Raw genomic sequence first — 20,463 nt, 5'->3', positions numbered from 1 at the left:
GACACTCCCAAGTATCTAGCACCACCATGCCCAGCTAGAGTTTTTCAATTTTTGTAGAGACAAGATTTCACTATGTTGCCCAAAATGATCTAAAACTCCTGGCTTCAAGCTGTCCTCCCATCTCTGCTTCCCAAAGTGTTGGGATTACAGGCAGAAGCCACAGTGCCCAGCCAATTTTCTGTTTGTTTGTTTCTTTTTAACCCCAATCAATAGCTAAGTGAGCGACAAATTTTCAAAGTTTACCAATATCACATGTTGATGAGGATTGGAACAATAAGGACTTTCATACACTACCGGTGAGAACATAAATTGGTAAAGTCATTTTGGCATACACCTTGGAATTGCCTAAAAGTGACCATGAAAATGCCTTATAAACCAGCTTACATAAACAAGATATACACATGTACCATAAGACAAAAAAAACTAGAAATAACGTGAATGGCTATAAATAGAAGAATGAATAGATTCTAGTCTGTTCTTAAAGTGGCACACTACATGTCAGTGAATATGAATAAACTCTAGCTACAAACATCAGCATGAGTGAGTCAAGAAAATATGATATACGGTGCAAAAACAAAATCTCTCACCGAGAAATGCATATAGTATGATTCTCTTAGACTGTCCTAAAGCAGACAAAAAATAATAATAAATATATTCAGGGATATCTTCAAAGAGTGTGTAACAATAAAGAAAAGCAAGAAATTCAACATAATGGTTACTCCTAGAGGGAAAAGTGGAATCAAATGGGAGAGGAATGTCATGAAACTTTTATGGTATTTGTACAGTATTTTATTTCTTACGCTGTGGTAGGTAATGAAGTATTCACTTGATTATTACTAACACAGTGTTTGGAATATACATTTCACAATAAAAAAATTTTTAACTAAAAGAAAATGAAAAAAACAATTCAGAAGCAATGACAAATACAAATAATATCCAAATCTAATATCTAAATCTAATATCTAATATCTAAAAAAATTAGAAAAATTATCAAGTCATTACTATGTGTCAAGAATTATTCTAAGAGCTTTATATATATATATTATTTCATTTATTCATTGTAACAATCCTATGAGATAGTTCCATTATTTCCCTCATCATTCCAACAAGAAAGCCAACGCATAAAAAGCTTAAGTAACTTCTCCCATGTCCTACCATTAAGAAGCCTTGGCTGACTGAGTGCGAAGTCTACATTCTGTTTGCTTATCCACAATGTAAGAGGATGCATTTCTTTTTTTTTTTTTTTGAGACGGAGTTTCGCTAGTTACCCAGGCTGAAGTGCAATGGCGCGTTCTTGGCTCACCACAACCTCCGCCTCCTGGGTTCAGGCAATTCTCCTGCCTCCGCCTCCTGAGTAGCTGGGATTACAGGCACATGCCACCATGCCCAGCTAATTTTTTGTATTTTTAGTAGAGACGGGGTTTCACCATGTTGACCAGGATGGTCTCGATCTTTTGACCTTGTGATCCACCCGCCTCGGCCTCCCAAAGTGCTGGGATTACAGGCGTGAGCCACCACACCTGGCCAAGAGTATGCATTTCTTAACAGAAATCGAATAGGCTTAAGGAATATACAAAAACCATTTTAAAAATCTGAAATGTTATAAAACATAAAAGATACATCAAAAAAGAGAGGATAAATAAAACCATATGAAAAAATGGAAATCTCATCTATATCCCTATTTTAAAAATTGAGTTTCTACGAATGTAATAGAATTGTCATAAAAATTCTAATGGAGGCAATGAGCTGTGATCTTGCTACTGCACTCCAGCCGGGGTGACAGGGTGAGATTCTGTCTCTAAAATGAAAACAATAGCCGAGCATGGTGGCACATGCCTGTAGTCCCAGCTACTTGGGAGGCTGAGGCAGGAGAATTAATTACATGAACCCAGGAGGTGGAGATTGCAGTGAGCCAAGATCATGCCAGCCTGGGTGACAGAGTGAGACTCTGCCTCCAATAAATAAATAAATAAATAAATAGAGGATGGCCAAATAGGAACAGCTCTGGATTGCAGTTCCCAGTGAAAATGCAGAGGGTGAGAGATCACCGCATTTCCAAACGAATTTTTACTGCCCACAGACCAGGAGATTCCAAGGCAGAAAAGCGCCATGAGTCTCCAACGCAGCTCTTTCAGCTAGCATAGTGGGTCTCCACACAAAAACTCATACAAATCCAGGTGCCGATTCAACTGGTGGCTGGAACACCTGGGAGACAGAGTCACCTGTTCAACTGAAAAAAAGGGGGCTGAAACAGGGAGCCAGGTGATTTGCCTGGCAGGTCCCACCTCCACAAAGACCAGCAATCTGAAATAGTCTGGATTGAGAGTTTCACAGCAAGCACAGCTGGACCCAGGGCAGTCCAGCTCTGTGGGAGGAAAGGCGACACCATTACCGAGGCGGTCCACAACTACCAAGGCAGGCTGTAATGGCTGAGGCAGTCCGCCATTACCGAGGCAATCCGCATTACCGAGGCAATCCGCATTACCGAGGCAGTTCTAACTATACCCCTATATACAAAACTGCAAGGAAGTTCACACAGCAGCTGGGTAGAGCCCACGGCAGCTCAGCAACACCTCTGCTGACAGACTGTGACTAGGATACCTCCTCACTGGGCAGGGCATCTCTGAAAAAAGGCAGCAGAATGACAGGAACTTATAAATAAAACCACACCTTCCTGGGACAGAGCACCTGGGATAAAAGGAAGTTATCAGTTCCGCTGCAGCAGACTTAAACATACCCGCCCAGCAGCTCTGAACAGAACAACAAAGCTCACAGCTCAGCACTTGAGCTCCTATAAGGAACAGACTGTCTCCTCAAGCAGCTCACCAACCCCTGTATAACCAAAGAGACACCTCAAAAAGGAGAGCTCAAGCTGACATCTGGCAGGTATCCTTCTGGGACAAATGTAACAGAAGAAGAAACTGGCAGCAACCCTTACTGTTCTGCAGCTGCTGCAGGAAATCCCCAGGCAAGCAGGGTCTGGAGTGGACCTCCAGTAGTCCTACAGCAGGGGTGCCTGACTGTTAGAAGGAAAACTGAAAAACAGAAAGAAATAACTTCATCAGCAACAAAAAGGATGTCCACTCAGAGACCCCATCTGAAAGTCACCAACCACAAAGACCACAGGTACATAAATCCACAAAGATGGGAAAAAACCAGAACAAAAAGGATGAAAATACTCAAAATCAGAACATCACTCCTCCTCCAAGGGATTAAACTCCTCACCAGCAAGGGAGCAAGGCTGGATGGAGAAAGAGTCTGATGAATTGAGAGAAACAGGCTTCAGAAGGTGGGTAATAACAAACCTCTCTAGCTAAAAAATCATGTTCTAAAACACTCTTCAGGATATTATCCAGGAGAACTTCCCCAACCTAGCAAGGCAGGCCAATATTCAACTCCAGGAAATACAGAGAAGACCAAAAAGATATTCCTCCAGAAAAGCAACCCCAAGGCACATAATCATCACATTCACCAGGGTTGAAATGAAGGAGAAAACACTAAGGGCAGCCAGAGAGCAAGGTCAGGTTACCCACAAAGGGAAGTCCATCAGACTCACAGCTGATCTCTCAACAGAAACCCTACAAGCCAGAAGAGCGTGGGGGCCAATATTGAACATCCTTAAAGAAAAGAACTTTCAACCTAGAATTTCATATCCAGCCAAACTGAGCTTCATAAGAGAAGGAGAAATAAAATCCTTTATGAGGCCAGGCACGGTGGCTCACGCCTGTAATCCCAGCACTTTGGGAGGCTGAGGCGGGCGGACCACGAGGTCAAGAGATCAAGACCATCTTGGTCAACATGGTGAAACCCTGTCTCTACTAAAAATACAAAAAAAAAAAAAATTAGCTAGGCATGGTGGTGCATGCCTGTAATCCCAGCTACTCAGGAGATTCTCAGGGGGCAGGAGAATTGCCTGAACCCAGGAGGCAGAGGTTGTGGTGAGCTGAGATCACACCATTGCACTCCAGCCTGGGTAACAAGAGCGAAACTCCGTCTCAAAACAACAACAACAACAACAAAAATCCTTTATGAACAAGGAATTGCTCAGCGATTTCATCTCCCCCAGGCCTGCTTTACAAGAGCTCCTGAAAGAAGCACTAAACACAGAAAGGAACAATCAGTACCAACCACTCCAAAAACATACCAAATGGTAAAGAGCATTGACAAAATGAAGAAACTGCATCAACTAATGGGCAAAACAAACAGCTAGCATGGCTAAAAAAATGGCAGGATCAAATTCACACATGACAATATTAACCTTAAATGTAAATGGGCTAAATGCCCCAGTTAAAAGAACTAGACTGGCAAATTGGATAAAAAGTCAAAACCCATTGGTGTGCTGTATCCAGGAAACCCATTTCACATGCAAGAATACACACAGGCTCAAAATAAAGGGATGGAGGAAAATCTACCAAGCAAATGGAGAGCAAAAAAAAGCAGGAGTTGCAATCCTAGTCTCTGATCAAATAGACTTTAAACCAACAAAGATCAAAAGAGACAAAGAAGGGCATTACATAATGGTAAAAGGATCAACGCAACAAGAAGAGCTAACGATCCTAAGTATATGTGTGCCCAATACAGGAGCACCCAGATACATAAAGCAAGTTCTTAATGACCTACAAAGAGACTAGACCACCACACAGTAATAGTGGGAGACTTTAACACTCCATTGTCAATAATAGACAGATCAACAAGACAGAAAATTAACAAGGATATCCAGGACTTGAACTCAGAACTGGACCAAGCAAACCTGATAGACATCTACAGAACTCTCCACCCTAAATCCACAGAATATACATTCTTCTCGGCACCACATCACACCTAGTCTAAAATTGACCACATAGTTTGAAGTAAATCACTCCTCAGCAAATGCAAAAGAACGGAAATCATAACAGTCTCTCAGACCACGGTGCAATTAAATTATAACTCAGAATTCAGAAATTAACTCAGAACTGCGTAGCTTCATGGAAACTGAACCACTGGCTCTTGAATGTTGACTGGATAAACAATGAAATGAAGGCAAAAATAAAGATGTTTTTCAAAACCAACGAGAATGAAGACACAATGCACCAGAATCTCTGGGACACATTTAAAGCAGTGTCTAGAGGAAAATTTGTAGCAATAAATGTCCACTTGACAAGAAAGGAAAGATCTAAAATCGACACCCTATATCAAAATTGAAAGAGCTGGAGGAGCAAGATAAAAAAAAAAAAAACTCAAAGACTAGAAGAAGACAAATAAATAAGATCAGAGCAGAACCGAAGAAGATAGAGATACAAAAAAAAAAACCTTCAAAAAAAATCAATAAATCCAGAAGCTGGTTGTTTGAAAAGATCAAGAAATAGACCACTAGACAGATTAATCAAAAACAAAAGAGAGAAGAATCAAATAGGTGCAATAAAAAAAGATAAAGGGGATATCACCACAGAGTCCACAGAAATACAAACCACCATCAGCGAATACTACAAACAACTCTATGCACATAAATTAGTAAACCTGGAAGAAATGGATAAATTCCTGGACACTTGCACCCTCCCAAAGCTAAACCAGGAAGAAGTCGAAACTCTGAATGAACTAATAACAAGGGCTGAAGTTGAGGCAGCAATTAATAGCTTACCAACCAAAAAAAGCCCAGGTCCATATGGATTCACAGCCAAGTTCTACCAGACATACAAAAAGCAACTGGTGCCACTCCTTCCGAAACTATTCCAAACAATCCAAAAAGAGGGAATCCTCCCCAAATCATTTTATGAGACCAACATCATCCTGATACCAAAACCCAGCAGAGACTCAACAAGAAAATTTCAGGCCAATATCCATGATGAACATAGATGCAAGTCTTCAATAAAATACTGGCAAACTGATGGCAACAGCACATCAAAAAGCTTATCCATGACGATTAAGTAGGCTTCATCCCAGGGATGCAAGGTTGGTTCAACATACGCAAGTCTATAAACGTAATTCACCACATAAACTGAACCAAAGACAAAAACCACATGGTTATCTCAATAGATGCCGAGAAGGCCTTCAACAAAATTCAACAACCCTTTATGCTAAAAACCCTCAATAATCTAGGTATAGAAGGAACGTATCTCAAGATAATAAAAGCTATTTACAACAAACCCACAGCCAATATCATACTGAATGGGCAAAAACTGGAAGCATCCCCTTTGAAATCTGACACTAGACAAGGATGCCCTCTCTCCCCACTCCTATTCAATATAGTATTGCAATTTCTAGCCAGAGCAGTCAGGCAAGAAAAAGAAATAAAGGGTATTCAAATAGGAAAGGAGGAACTCAAATTGTCTCTATTTGCAGACAACATGATAGTATATCTAGAAGACCCCATCATCTCAGCCCAAAATCTCCTGAAACTGATATGCAACTTCAGCAAAGTCTCAGGATACAAAATCAATGTGCAAAAATCACAAGCATTCCTATACACCAATAACAGAGCTACAGAGAGCCAAATCACGAACGAACTGCCATTCACAACTGCTACAAAGATAATACCTAGGAGTACAACTAACAAAAAATGTAAAAGACCTCTTCAAGGAGAACTACAAACCACTGCTCAACAAAATAAGAGAGGAAACAAACAAATGGAGAAAGATTCCATGCTCATGGTTAGGAAGAATCAATATCGCAAAAATGGCCATACTGCCCAAAGTAATTTATAGATTCAACACTATCTCCAACAAGCTACCAATGACCTTCTTCACAGAACTGGAAAAAAACTACCTTAAACTTCATATGAAACCAAAAGAGAACGCGCATAACCAAGACAATCCTAAGCAAAAAGAACAAAGCTGGAGGCATCACACTACCTGACTTCAAACTATTCTACAAGGCTACAATAACCAAAACAGCATGGTACTGGTACCAAAACAGAGATATAGACCAATGGAACAGAACAGAGGCCTCAGAGGCAATGCCACACATCTACAAGCATCTGATCTTTGACAAACCTCATAAAAACAAGCAATGGGGAAAGGATTTCTCTGTTTAATAAATGGTGCTGGGAAAAATGGCTAGCCATGTGTGGAAAGCAGAAACTGGACCCCTTCCTGACATCTTACACTAAAATTAACTCCAGATGGATTAAAGAGTTAAACATAAGACCTAACACCATAAAAACCCTAGAAGAAAACCTAGGCAAAAGCATTCTGGACACAGACATAGGCAAGGACTTCATCACTAAAACACCAAAAGCATTGGCAACAAAAGCCAAAATAGACAAATGGGATATAATTAAACTCCAGAGCTTCTGCATAGCAAAAGAAAAAATCATTAGAGTGAACCAGCAACCAACAGAATGGGAAAAGTTTTGCAATCTACTCATCTGACAAAGGACTGATATCCAAAATCTACAAAGAACTAAAACAGATTTACAAGAAAAACAAACAAACAAACCCATTTAAAAGTCGGCAAAGGATATGAACAGACACATTTCAAAAGAAGACATCTATGAGGCCAAAAAACATATAAAAAAATGCTAATCATCACTGGTCATTAAAGAAACGCAAATCAAAACCCCACTGAGATACCATCTCATGCCAGTTAGAATGGCGATCATTAAAAAATCTGGAGACAACAGACACTGGAGAGGATGTGGAGAAATAGGAACACTTTTTCACTCTTGGTGGGAGTGTAAATTAGTTCAACCATTATGGAAGACAGTGTGGCGATTCCTCAAGGACCTAGAAATAGAAATTCCATTTGACCCAGCAATCCCATTACTGGGTATATATCCAAAGGATTATACACATGCACACGTATGTTCATTGTAGCACTGTTTACAATAGCAAAGACTTGGAACCAACCCAAATGCCCATTGATGATAGACTGGATAGGGAAAATGTGGCACATATACACCATGGAATACTATTCAGCCACAAAAAACGATGAATTCATGTCCTTTGTAGGGACATGGATGAACCTGGAGACCATCATTCTCAGCAAATTGACACAAGAACAGAAAACCAAACACCACATGTTCTCATTCATAGGTAGGTGTTGAACAATGAGAACACATGGACACAGGGAGGGGAGCATCACACACTGAAGTCTGTGGCGGGGGACTAAGGGAGGGACAGTGCGGGTGGGTAGGGAGTTAGGGAGGGATAACATGGGGAGAAATGCCAGATATAGGTGATGGGGATGGAGGCAGCAAACCACATTGCCATGTATGTACCTATGCAACAATCCTGCATGTTCTTTACATGTACCCCAGAACCTAAAATGCAATAAAATATATATATATATATTTAAGAAAAAAATAAAATAAAATTCTAATGGAATTTTTTGGAGGATGAACACACATGAAGATATCTCACAAAAGTAAGTATATGCATGAGAATAATCAAATTAATAACAAAAAGAGTCAGGTGTGGTGGCTCATGCCTGTAAACCTAGCACTTCAGGGGACTGAGGCCGGTGGATTACCTGAGATCAGGAGTTCAAGACCAGGCTGGTGAACATGATGAAACCCCATCTCTACTAAAAATACAAAGGTTAGCCAGGCATGGTAGTGCATGCCTGTAATCCCAGCTACTCTGGAGGCTGAGGCAGAAGAATTGCTGGAACCCAGGAGGTGGAGGTTGCAGTGAGCTGAGATTATACCACTGCACTCAGTCTGGTTGACAGAGCAAGACTCTGTCTCAAAAAAACACAAAAAAAATCCAAAATAATAACAGAAAAGAAAAATACTGTAGTCACTCACAGTGCTAAGTATTAAGCATATTATAAAGCTACTATGATAAAAACAACATGGTATAAACAAAAACAGGCAGAAAGATGAAGCAGAAAACCAAGTTCAGAAACTAGCATATGTATACACAATATACCACATAAAAAAGAAAGCATTTAAATTTACAGGGAAAAAAATCATAATGAATGGTGTTGGGACAAACAAACCTAAACAAACTACGTTTAATGTTTTCAAACTGACTTCAATTTTTTTTTTTAATTGCATTTTAGGTTTTGGGGTACATGTGAAGAACATGCAAGATAGTTGCATAGGTACACACATGGCAGTGTGATTTGCTGCCTTCCTCCCCTTCACCTATATCTGGCATTTCTCCCCATGCTATCTGTCCCCAACACCCCATCCCCTGCTGTCCCTCCCTAATTCCCCCCAACTGGCCCCCGTGTGTAGTACTCCCCTCCCAGTGTCCATGTGTTCTCATTGTTCAACACCTGCCTATGAGTGAGAACATGCAGTATGTCATTTTCTGTTCTTGTCATCAAACTGACTTCAATTTAAGAGTCATCAAACTGACTTCAATTTAAGAGTAAAAAATAAAATGATAAAAATACCGAATATAGATACAAAGATATTAATTTATTGTTTATTTATATAATTTGAGGGAAGGAAAATCTTAAAAAAGATGTTATCAAAAGCAGAAATAATAAAACACAAAATTGGACTGCAGAAAAATAAATTACAGGATATAAAGAGACTGACAAATAAAATCCTATAAGCCGAGGAACAGTATTTGACACAAAAGGGCTAATATCCTTTGTTTAAAAAAAAATCCCAACGTCAATGGCAAAAACAAAAATCCACCAGCAGAATAATATGCAATTAACAGAACAAATATAAATGGCAATAACAAGAAAAATACCTCCATTTCACTAGTATTTCAAAAATGGAAATATTAAACAATAACTTAATTGTTTAAACGTTAATATTAAACAATAAGACATCAAAGTTTTTCAGAATACTAAATACTTGAGTTGTCAAAAGTGCAAAAAAAAGGGGCAGCTGAATTTCTGGTCATAGTCATTAAATGGTAAAATCTTGGGAATTTGGCAATAAATATTCGAAAACTTCAAAATGTGTATGGCATTTCTAATAATTCTACCTCTGAAAAACTATGGTAAAACATTCAGGCCAGGAGTGGTGGCTCACGCTTGTAATCCCGGAATTTTGGGAGGTCAAGAGGGGGATGGATCATGAGGTCAGGAGTTCAAAACCAGCCTGGCCTAGATGGTGAAACCCCATCTCCAGTAAAAATACCAAAAATCAGCCGGGTGTGGTAGCACAAACCTGTAATCCCAGCTATTTGGGAGGCTAAGGCAGAGAATTGCATAAACCTGGGGTACTGGGCCACTCCACTCCAGTCTGGATGACAGAGCAAGGCTCTGTCTCAAAAAAAAAAAAAAAAAAAAAAATTGAATCATTTAATATTTAAATATCACAGTTATCTAATATTAAAATTCCAAAATAACTGCTATAATTAAAAATGGGATAAATTATAATACATCCACACAATGAGATACTGTGCATCATTAAACGTAATATCACAGAATAATTGTTTTCACTACTTCAAATATTTGCTGAGTACCTATCAGTGCCAGACACTGATTTTGGACCTGGGAATATAATAGTTTATAAGAAAAACAAGGTCCTTGGTTCAAGAAGTTTTATAAATGCAAATAAATGTTAAGATACTTTCAGAGAGTGATTTAGGCAATAAACAAAAATTACAAGGGTAAAATATGTGTGTAATTAACAAACAGGGTACTCATGTTAAGAATAAGGGAAAAAATATGATTGAAAAAGAATAAACAAAGGCTTTCAATGCCCTGGATACTACCTATTTTAACAGAGGAGTGCCCACTTTTTGTTATATTATTTATGCCTTGATATCTGAACTATTTCTTATTATGCTCAGTGGAAACAACTACTTAGATTAATGCTCTTTCTCACCTTGGTTTCCACATTTGTAAATCAGGGATGTAACAGCATCTACCTGCTACAATTGTTTTGAGGTATATCAAGTGTTCACCAAAAAACTTTTTCTAGAGTTATATTAGGGGTACCTATTATTTGTGTAAGGTCACAAACTTTTGACTATGAATAAAGCACATACTTCTGTCAAAAAGAGAAAGTGGAAAGTGGCAAGGCCAAGGTCATGCTACAGAATGTGAGTGAGCAACAGGGATCACTTCAGCTGGGATGGAAAAGGAAAGCCACCAGGAGGAGTTGACATCTAATCACAGTTGAATCCTAAAGAAGTCAGTCTTGCAAAGATCTAGGAGAGAAAGAGCTAAGTTTCTAAGGTAAGAATATATAATTGAAAGAAATTTACAATAAATTAAGCACACAACTTACAAATGTCAAATAAAATATCACAATCTGCTTAAGATATGTGTGTATATGTATATACACACATACTTTTATTTATATGCATAAATAAATACTGATATTTATTATCCATGCTCAATAATTTCTTTAGGCTGTTGGTTTTGGTCTTCAGTGTGAACTATCATATAGTAGTGTATTGTTCTAACCTGTCTAGCAATGAGGCCAAAAATATTGTATTGATTTAATCACCCGAAAATGCCAGTTAGCTTAGCTCTGTTCTATTACAGTCTGTACCCGTCATTGTATCCACAGTGTTAAGATTTAACACTGACTTAAAACCATATTAAAAAAAAAAAAGTACAACATAATAATCACATCATTATACAGATACCATGATCTAAATCATTACAATCTGAGTGATACAGGTTTCCTTACCTCGGTCCATTGCTGTCTTTTCTCCTGCTAGAACAGTTGCCTTGTTCAGCTTTGGCTCGCTGATCCGTGAACTCATTTGCAGTCCTATCTACAATTTCTCCAGCATCAAGTGCTCTGTGTAGTCGATAGTTGACCATCTTCAGAACAACGAAAACAGCAGCTATCACAGGACAATAAACTGCTACTATAATCATGGAAGAAGGAAGGGCCTTTAAAAGAAAGAAAATAAGGAAATACATTTTAAAATATTTTCTATTGTATTCAATTAGAGAAATCTGTATCTAAAATAATAAACACATTTACACATAAAGCAACAACTATGTTACTAGCACTAAGCTACACAAGTACTTATATAACTGCGCTACCCAATGCAAAAGACATTAGCTACGTGTGGCTACTGAGTACTACAAATATGGCTAGACTGCACTGAGATATGAAGTGAGACTAAACTAACACTGCATTTCAAAGATTCAATATTTTAAAATAGAATGTCAAATATCTCAATTTTATGTTGATTACATGTTGAAATAACACTTAGATTATGTTGGGTCAAATAAAACATTATTAAAATTAATTTCACATGCTTCTTTTTACTTAATGTGGCTACTAGGTTAAATGAAAGTTGCCAGGTTAAAAAAAAAATGTGGCTACTAGAAAATGTTAAATTATTTATGTGGCTTGCCTGCATTACATTTCCACTGGAAAGCATGGGTATACAGTCCATACCAAAAGCCTTATCATACAACTGGAGAACAAAGGTATCACATTACAGTATATGTGACAAAAATCAACATTGTGATCCAAATATAATCCCTGTTTATGGGCTCTGTGTAACCAATTTTTAGGATACATTCTTTGTATACCAGAAACTTGGAAGTTAAAACTGTCATGAGAATGGCCTTAGAACTGTGACCATAAAACCAAGTAAGATATGGAAGACATGCGAAATCAAAGTGGGTTTTATTTTAAAACAAACATTTAAATACTTAAAAATTGTAGCCTGTCAAACAAAAAGAATAAAAGAACACAGAACAGAATCAAGTAACAAATAAAATAAGTCAGCCAAACATCCTGGGTGTGGGACTGAAAGCCAATCATACAGTGGCTTTCAATTCGGTGATGGGGAACTTGAGTCCATGGGTGGCAAGCTTGGAGACCAGCTCACTGGGAAGGCAAGGCCTAGAGTCACTGTTAGCAGAGGTAATACAACTAGGCTCAACTTATCCCACTTTCATTAGGAAAATCACCCTGACACCTATAGCGCTAGCCCCCACATGTTTTCATAAGATTCAATTTCAGTTATCTGAGAACATGACTCCAAATTGGCTTTAAAAAAGTAACTTCTGGCTGGGCATGGTAGCAGACACCTGTAATCCCAGCTACTCGGGAGGCTGAGGTAGAAGAACCACTTGAACCTGAGAATTGCCTGAACCTGGGAGGTGAAGATTCTAGTGAGCCCAGATCGTGCCACTCTACTCCAGCCTAGGTGACACAGTGAGACTCTGTCTCAAAAAAAAGGAGTAACCTCAAATCACGTGAGATAAAAATAAAAAGATCTTGTTGAGCCAGGCAGGTTTAGAATACAGATATGATCTAAGTTTCTTTAAAAAAAGAAAAAAAAAGTTCTTGAGACAGAAAGATGGTGAGTTGTAACTGAGAGGAGAAAACATACAATCCACAAATTAATACTTCTGTGTTGAGTGTGGGTATAATAGATATATATTAAATATCTGATATTTTCAAATACTTGGATTAAGAAGTCCTGCATATTAACGTATCTAAAAAAAACTAAACTTGTGATTCCAATTTAAAATATTACTGAATAACTGGTTTGGGCTTAAAATTTTAAGTTGAGAAATATATTTATAAGTTTACAAAATCCATAATTATCAGATTTGGAAGAGTTGAGTACTTGTATGATACTGTGTAATATATATTTGGTCTTCATCCCAGTTTTCTGGCATAATACTCTTAAAATCCCTGGAATCTCCAAACTGGCAATTTTTGTTCAATATTAGGTTGTTTGGTGCCTGGAGGCTCCTGGATAGCCTGAGGAGCAGGACTGGTTTCCAGGGGAGCCAACCCTCAACCTCCAGGAAGGGAAAATGGGCTATAGGATGAGTTGATCACTGTATTAGTCCTTTCTCATGCTGCTATGAAGAAATACCCAAGACTGGGTAATTTATAAAGAGGTCTAACTGACTCACAGTTCCACATGGCTGGGGAGGCCTGAGGAAACTTACAATCATGGCAGAAGGTACCTCTTTCACAGGGCAGCAGGGAAGAGAAATGAATACCAAGTGAAGGGGGAACCCCCTTATAAAACCATCAGAGCTCATGAGAACTCACTGATTATCACAAGAACTGAATGGGAGAAATGCCCCATGATTCAATTATCTCCACCTGGTCCTAACCTGGACACATGGGGATTATCACAATTCAAGGTGAGATTTGGGTGGGAACACAGAGCCAAGCCACTTCATTCCATCCTGGCCCCTCCCAAATCTCATGTCCTCACATTTCAAAACACAATCATGCCCTTCAAACAGTTCCCCAAAGTCTTAACCCATTCCAGCATTAACTCAAAAGTCTAAGTCCAAAGTCTCATCTGAGACAAGGCAAGTTCCTTCCACCTATGACCCTGTAAAATCAAAAGCAAGTTAGTTACTTCCTAGCTACAATGCGGGTAAAGGCATTGGGTAAATACACCCATTCCAAATGGGAGAAATTGGCCAAAACGAAGGGACTACAGGCCCCATATAAGTCCAAAATCCAGCAGGGCAGTCAAATTTTAAAGCTCCAAAATGATCTCTTTGACTCTATGTCTCACATCCAGGTCACTGATGCAAATAGATGGGCTCCCACGGCCTTGGGTAGCTCCGCCCCGTGGCTTTGCAGGGTACTGCTCCCCTCCTGCCTGGTTCATTAACTGGCATTGAGTGTCTGTGGCTTTTCCAGGCACAGTGCAAGCTATCAGAGTTACCATTCTGGGGTCTGGAGGACAGTGGCCCTCTTCTCACAGCTCCATTAGGCAGTGCCCAATGGGGACTCTGCAGGGGAAGGGGTGTCCAACCCCACATTTCCCTTCCACAGTACCCTAGCACAGGTTCTCCATGAGGGCTACACCACTGCAGCAGACTTCTGCCTGGACATCCAGGCATTTCCATACATTCTCTGAAATCTAGGCAAAGGTTCCGAAACCTCAATTCTTGACTTCTGTACATCCACAGGCCCAACACCCCAACACCAAGGCTTGATGCTTGCATCCTTTGAAGCAACAGCCTGAGCTGTACATTGGACCCTTATGACCACAGCTGGGATGCAGGGTACCCAGTCTAGAGACTACACAAAGTAGCAAGGTGCTGGGCCCCACCCAAGAAACCAGTTTTTCCTCCTAGGCTTCTGGGCTTGTGATGAAGACCTCTGTTATGCCCTGGAGACATTTTCTTCATTGTCTTGGTGATTAACATTTGGCTCCTTGTTACTTAGGCAAATTTCTGCAGCCTTCTTTAATTCTTCCCCAGAAAATGGGGGTTTTCTATTGCATCATCAAGATGTAAAATTTCCAAACTTTTACACAGTGTAACCTCTTGAACAGTCTGCTGCTTAGAAATTTCTTCCACCAGATACTCTACATCATCTTTCTCAAGTTCAAAGTTCCACAGATCACTAGGGCAAGGGCAAAATGCCACCAGTCTCTTTGCTAATAAAGCATAGCAAAAGTCACCTTTATTCCAGTACCTAACAAATCCCTCATGTCCATCTAAGACCACCTCAGCCTAGCCTTTATTGTCCATATCACTACCAAGCAGTTTGGTCAAAGCCATTCAACAAGTCTCTAGGAAGTTCTAAACTTTTCCATATCTTCCTGTCTTCTTCGGAGCCCTCCAAACTGTTCCAACCTCTGCCTGTCACCCAGTTTCAGAGTCACTTCCACATTTTAGTGTATCTTGACAGCAGCGACCTGGTACCAATTTACTGTATTAGTCCGTTCTCATGCTGCTATGAAAAATACCTGAGACTGGGTAATTTATAAAGAAAAGAGGTTTAATTGGCTCACAGTTCTGCCTAAGAGGGAGGCCTCAGGAAACTTACAATCATGGTGAAAGGCACCTCTTCACAGGGCAGCAGGAGAGAGAAATGAGTACCCAGTGAAGGGGGAAGCCCCTTATAAAACCATCAGATCTGGTGAGAACTCACTATCTCAAGAACAGCATGGGGGAGACCACCCCCATGATTCAATTATCTCCACCTGGTCCTGCAGTTGACATGTGGGGATTATCACAATTCAAGGTGAGATTTGGGTGGGGACACAAAATCAAATCATATCAATCACCAATAGTCAAGAAATTATATAATCAATCATGACTACATAATGAAGTTTCTATAAAAAACAAAAGGCTTGGGTTCAGGAGCTTCTTGATACCTAACATATGGAGGTTTCTGGAGTGTGGTAAGCCCATGCTCCAGGGCCCTTCCCACATGCCTTGCCTCATTCAATTTTGCATTTGTATCCTTTGTATTAATAATAACTCCAGGTAGACAGTGTCAGAATTGAATTGAAGGATACCCAGCTGGTGTCTGCTGAGTAGAAGTGGTTGACTGCTTAGTGTTTAAGGACACCCCCACACATCTGCTGTCAGAAGTATTCCGTGCTGTGATAGTACAGTAGGAGAACTCAGTTTGTTTTTTCTGTAGCCTCTAAACTTGCAAACATTTGTCAGATAATTTAAATCCTTAAAAATGAATACTAAATTTACAAATGAAATTTGATGGGGTCTTAAGCTACTAAAAAAAAAAACCTTTTAAATTATTGTTAAACTATGTTAGATATGTAAAGAGTTGAGTTTAAAATTCAAGAAATCTAATATTCATTATGAAAAACAAAAGTGCTCTGAATAACCTTTTCTAAGCAAAATGGCCACTCCCAAACACACAACACAAATTGTTTTCATACATATAAACACATACACATCTCAGAGGATTTACAAAAATTCTGTGTGACACCGGCTTCCATCTGAAATATGTGCCATAAAAACCAGAATTCTTGGAAATTATTTAGTTTAATACCCTCATTTCCAGACAGAAATTTGAATGACTTAGCCAAGATCACCCATTTAATACCAATATTAAATGAGGTTTCTTATGCCTATTTCAGTGCCCATTTTGCTATGTACCACATTGCCAATGCCATTTTCAAATGTAAAATGTCAATGAAATATACGAGTTCCATTGTAATTCACTGTAGTCCACATTAAGATAAAATATATTGATATTAAGTGGACAGAAAGGCAACAACCCCAACATTATTACTGAGTGTTAGACAAATTCATTGAAAATATGAATGGCTCTTCCAAATGGGAAAAGATAAAACAGTGAATGGTTTATAGGATCTGCCTCTACAGAAAGAGTCAAAGATTGGGAATGCTTAAAACAGATCTAAATAAACTCTCTCCCCCCTACTATTATATTACTAAGAGCAGTGGCCAACTGGATGCCAAAAACACACTGAAATGTGCAAGATTTACATATTAAGTAAAGAACGTTCTTTTAAAAATAGGGACAGTGTCGATGCTGCCCAGGCTGTTCCCAAACTCTTGGCCTCAAGTGATTCTCCTACCTCAACCTCACAAAGTGCTGGGATTACAGGCATTTGACACTATGCTCAGCCCAAATTTCTTTTTTAAGAGCAGTGAACAGTAAAAAGACTTAAAATAAAAATTTAAGTGACGATTACATACTAGAAACCAATACCTGATGAATAATACTTGTATTTTCTATTCAAATTACAAAAGTTACCCATTTATTTTCTACTATCTGATTTAAATGCAAAAGCCCTATCAGTGGTTACTCTTGAGGTTTCTGGGTGACAAAGGACAACTGTGCTGTAAGTTTTACTTTTCCTAAAGGGGATAAAAGTGCATAGACACACTGGTCTGTCTGGTGACTTAAACTTATTCTCTACTCTACTTGCATTACTTCAGCGGGCTAACAACTGACTCCAGAGCAGCAGACAGTATTACCAGCATATAATAATGGATAATAAAGCCTTCCTGTAGTTGTGATTCACACTGTCATGCAACGTATCTGCAGAACTTTTTCATTGTGCAAAATTGAACTCTGTATCTATTAAACAACTTCCTTTCTCCTATACCCCAGCAACCACCACTTATTTTGTGTTTCTATAAATATGACTACTTTAATGTTGTTGTTTTTCTTTTTCAAGTCCGAGGAAGCAGGAAGATGTGATAAAGTTTGGAACTTCCTAGAGACTTGTATAATTTCAATGTGAATATTCTTAATACTGACATTACTGAAAAGTACACTTAAAAATGGTTAAGATGGCTGTACCCAGTGGGTATGACTGTAATCCCAGCTATTCAGGAGGCTGAGGGGGGAGAATCAATTAAGCCCAGGAGTTCAAGTCCAGCCTAGGCAACATAGTGAGACCCTGTCTCTGAAAAAAAAAAAATTTTTTTTAATGATTAAGGTAAACTTTATGTTATATGTTTTTGCCACAATTTTTTTTTAAAGCTGGATGGATAAATATTTCACTTTGTTTTCTCTCCAATAAGGAAAGAAAACATAATGTTGAGAAACAAGCTGGGAGACCGAGCCATTTACTCCACAGTTTAGTCATCTTAAATTCTGACAGCTCATCCTTAACACTAAAGATTGTGCAATTTCATCCAGGAGTGATAGGTTCAAGCTATTCAAGACACCAAATACAATTCTAATAGGACTCTTGAAAAAGGTCACTTGGCATCATGGAAATGGTCATATAAGAATTATCACAGTCATGAGGTAACCTTATTATTTCATTTAAAAACTCAAGTGAAGGCCAGCCGTGGTGGCTCACGCCTGTAATCCCAGCACTTTGGGAGGCTGAGGTGGGTGGATCACGAGGTCAAGAGATCAAGACCATCCTGGTCAACATGGTGAAACCCCATCTCTACTAAAAATACAAAAAATTAGCTGGGCATGGTGGCACATGCCTGTAGTCCCAGCTACTCAGGAGGCTGAGGCAGGAGAATGGCCTGAACCCAGGAGGCGGAGGTTGTGGTGAGCCGAGATCACGCCACTGCACTCCAGCCTGGGTAACAAGAGCAAAACTCCATCTCAAAAAACATATAAATAAAAATAAATATAAAAAATAAAAAATATATAAACTCAAGTGAGTAATTTCTCCCGATGACTAGCACTCTGCATGGTAAAAATGCAACCTTTTACATAACACTACTTTCCTCCTGCAGCAATGTAATGGCTTTGTTTTGGATTCATAATTTTCACTATCTCCTTCACCATGATCTGGAAGTACACTGTAGCCAGAGATTGTCTTCTTAATATACTTGTACCTGTTCTCCATCAGAATGGATTTCAATGCATCTTTTCCAGTCTATGTAACAAAGTGATTATCAACTAAATCTAATACTTAAATGCCAACTAGCTTCTAATACTTAGTGATTATGATATGCAAGGCACATTTTTAAGTGCTTTAAATATACTAACTCATTTAGGATTCAATCACCTCATGACTCTATTATTCTTCCCATTTTCAAGATAGGGAAACTAAGGCATAAAATGAGACATTAGAGGGCACTTTGGCTAACAGGAGTCAGCAAACTTTTTTCTTAGGGACAAACAACATATATTTCAGTTTGTAGACAATCTATTGTAACTACTCAACTGTGCTGTTACAGCGTAAAAGAAGTCATAGATATATAAACAAATGAACATGCTATGTTCCAATGAAACCTTATAGACAGAGATCTGATTTTCATATAATTCTCACACATCACAAAATATTACTTCGATTTTTTTTCAAGCATTAAAAATGTAAAAATCATTCTTAGCTCATGGGGCATACAAAAACCTAGGGCCATAGTTTGCTGAGATCTACTCTAAATGAAAAATTATTTTCTTCTCTAACCAATAACCCAAACAAAAGGTCATCAAGCTCTTCTCCCTCATACACGCCATGTACAAATCTATCACCTCCAACACCAGTTTCTTCCAACAGTAAAGCAAAATAGCTGCTAATAAACACAAGCCAGTAATTGCTCTTTCATAATGTACTAAATCAAGGCACATTAAACAGTGACACTTAGTAACAAAATTCTGAAAACAGTTCCCCTAGCTTGCTCTCCAAGCAAAATAATTATAATTAATTTTTTAAAGTGTTTTACAATTTTGGATCATACCTGTATGTTTTTTTGGTGTCTTCCCTCAGTGAGAAAATGTTATCAGTTTACACTACAAAACACTATTCAGGATTATTGTAAAAAATATAGTTGGTTCCATAAAAATCCCTAGAACCATAAAAAAAACTTCAACAGACATGTTACTGTTTAACATAAAAGATAACTGACTAGGGAGCAGGAACAGAGAGACTGTCAGCACAAAAAAGGAAAAATTGTAATCCCAGCACTTTGGGAGGCCAAGGAGGGCAGATCACGAGGTCAGGAGATTGAGACCATCCTGGCCAACATGGTGAATCCACATCTCTACTAAAAACACAAAAATTAGCTGGGCATGGTGGCGCACGCCTGTAGTTCCAGTTACTTGGGAGGCTGAGGCAGGAGAATCACTTGAACCCAGGAGGCAGAGGCTGCAACGACCTGAGATCACACCACTATACTCCAGCCTGGTGGCCAAGTGAGACTCTGTCTCAAAAACAAAAACAAAAAAGATACAAACATAAAACCTGTGTCTTACTGTCTCTCTAAAAAGATAGATTAATTGTAGGAAAAATCATAGAAAGCTAAAATAGAACAATCTAAGTCACCCTTTGAAAATACAAAGATACCCCAAAGTTTACATTTCTTCACATCTCCTTATACTAGATGTTTTTCCTCAAAATGTTTAACTATAAATTTATAACAAATAAATAATTCTTCCTCCCCAGAAGTTGTACTGCCTTATAATACACTATAGTT

At 38.7% G+C, this 20,463-nt stretch overlaps 1 protein-coding gene across 8 annotated transcripts in view; it reads right to left on the bottom strand.

Moving 5' to 3' along the window:
• PCNX1 (pecanex 1) overlaps positions 1 to 20,463 on the bottom strand; it is a 201,812-nt gene that overhangs the window by 158,530 nt on the left and 22,819 nt on the right. For all 8 annotated transcript variants that reach the window (XM_002754063.6, XM_078335275.1, XM_035260872.3 and 5 more), the window contains exon 2: positions 11,528 to 11,736. In XM_002754063.6, the coding sequence (XP_002754109.1) occupies positions 11,528 to 11,736 (209 nt within the window). The remainder of the gene's footprint in view (positions 1 to 11,527; positions 11,737 to 20,463) is intronic.

The sequence above is a fragment of the Callithrix jacchus genome, chromosome 8, assembly GCF_049354715.1.
Source record: "Callithrix jacchus isolate 240 chromosome 8, calJac240_pri, whole genome shotgun sequence".
NCBI lineage: Eukaryota > Metazoa > Chordata > Mammalia > Primates > Cebidae > Callithrix > Callithrix jacchus.
Note: the sequence above shows the minus strand (reverse complement) of the source record. Positions and strands in the feature narration are given on the sequence as shown.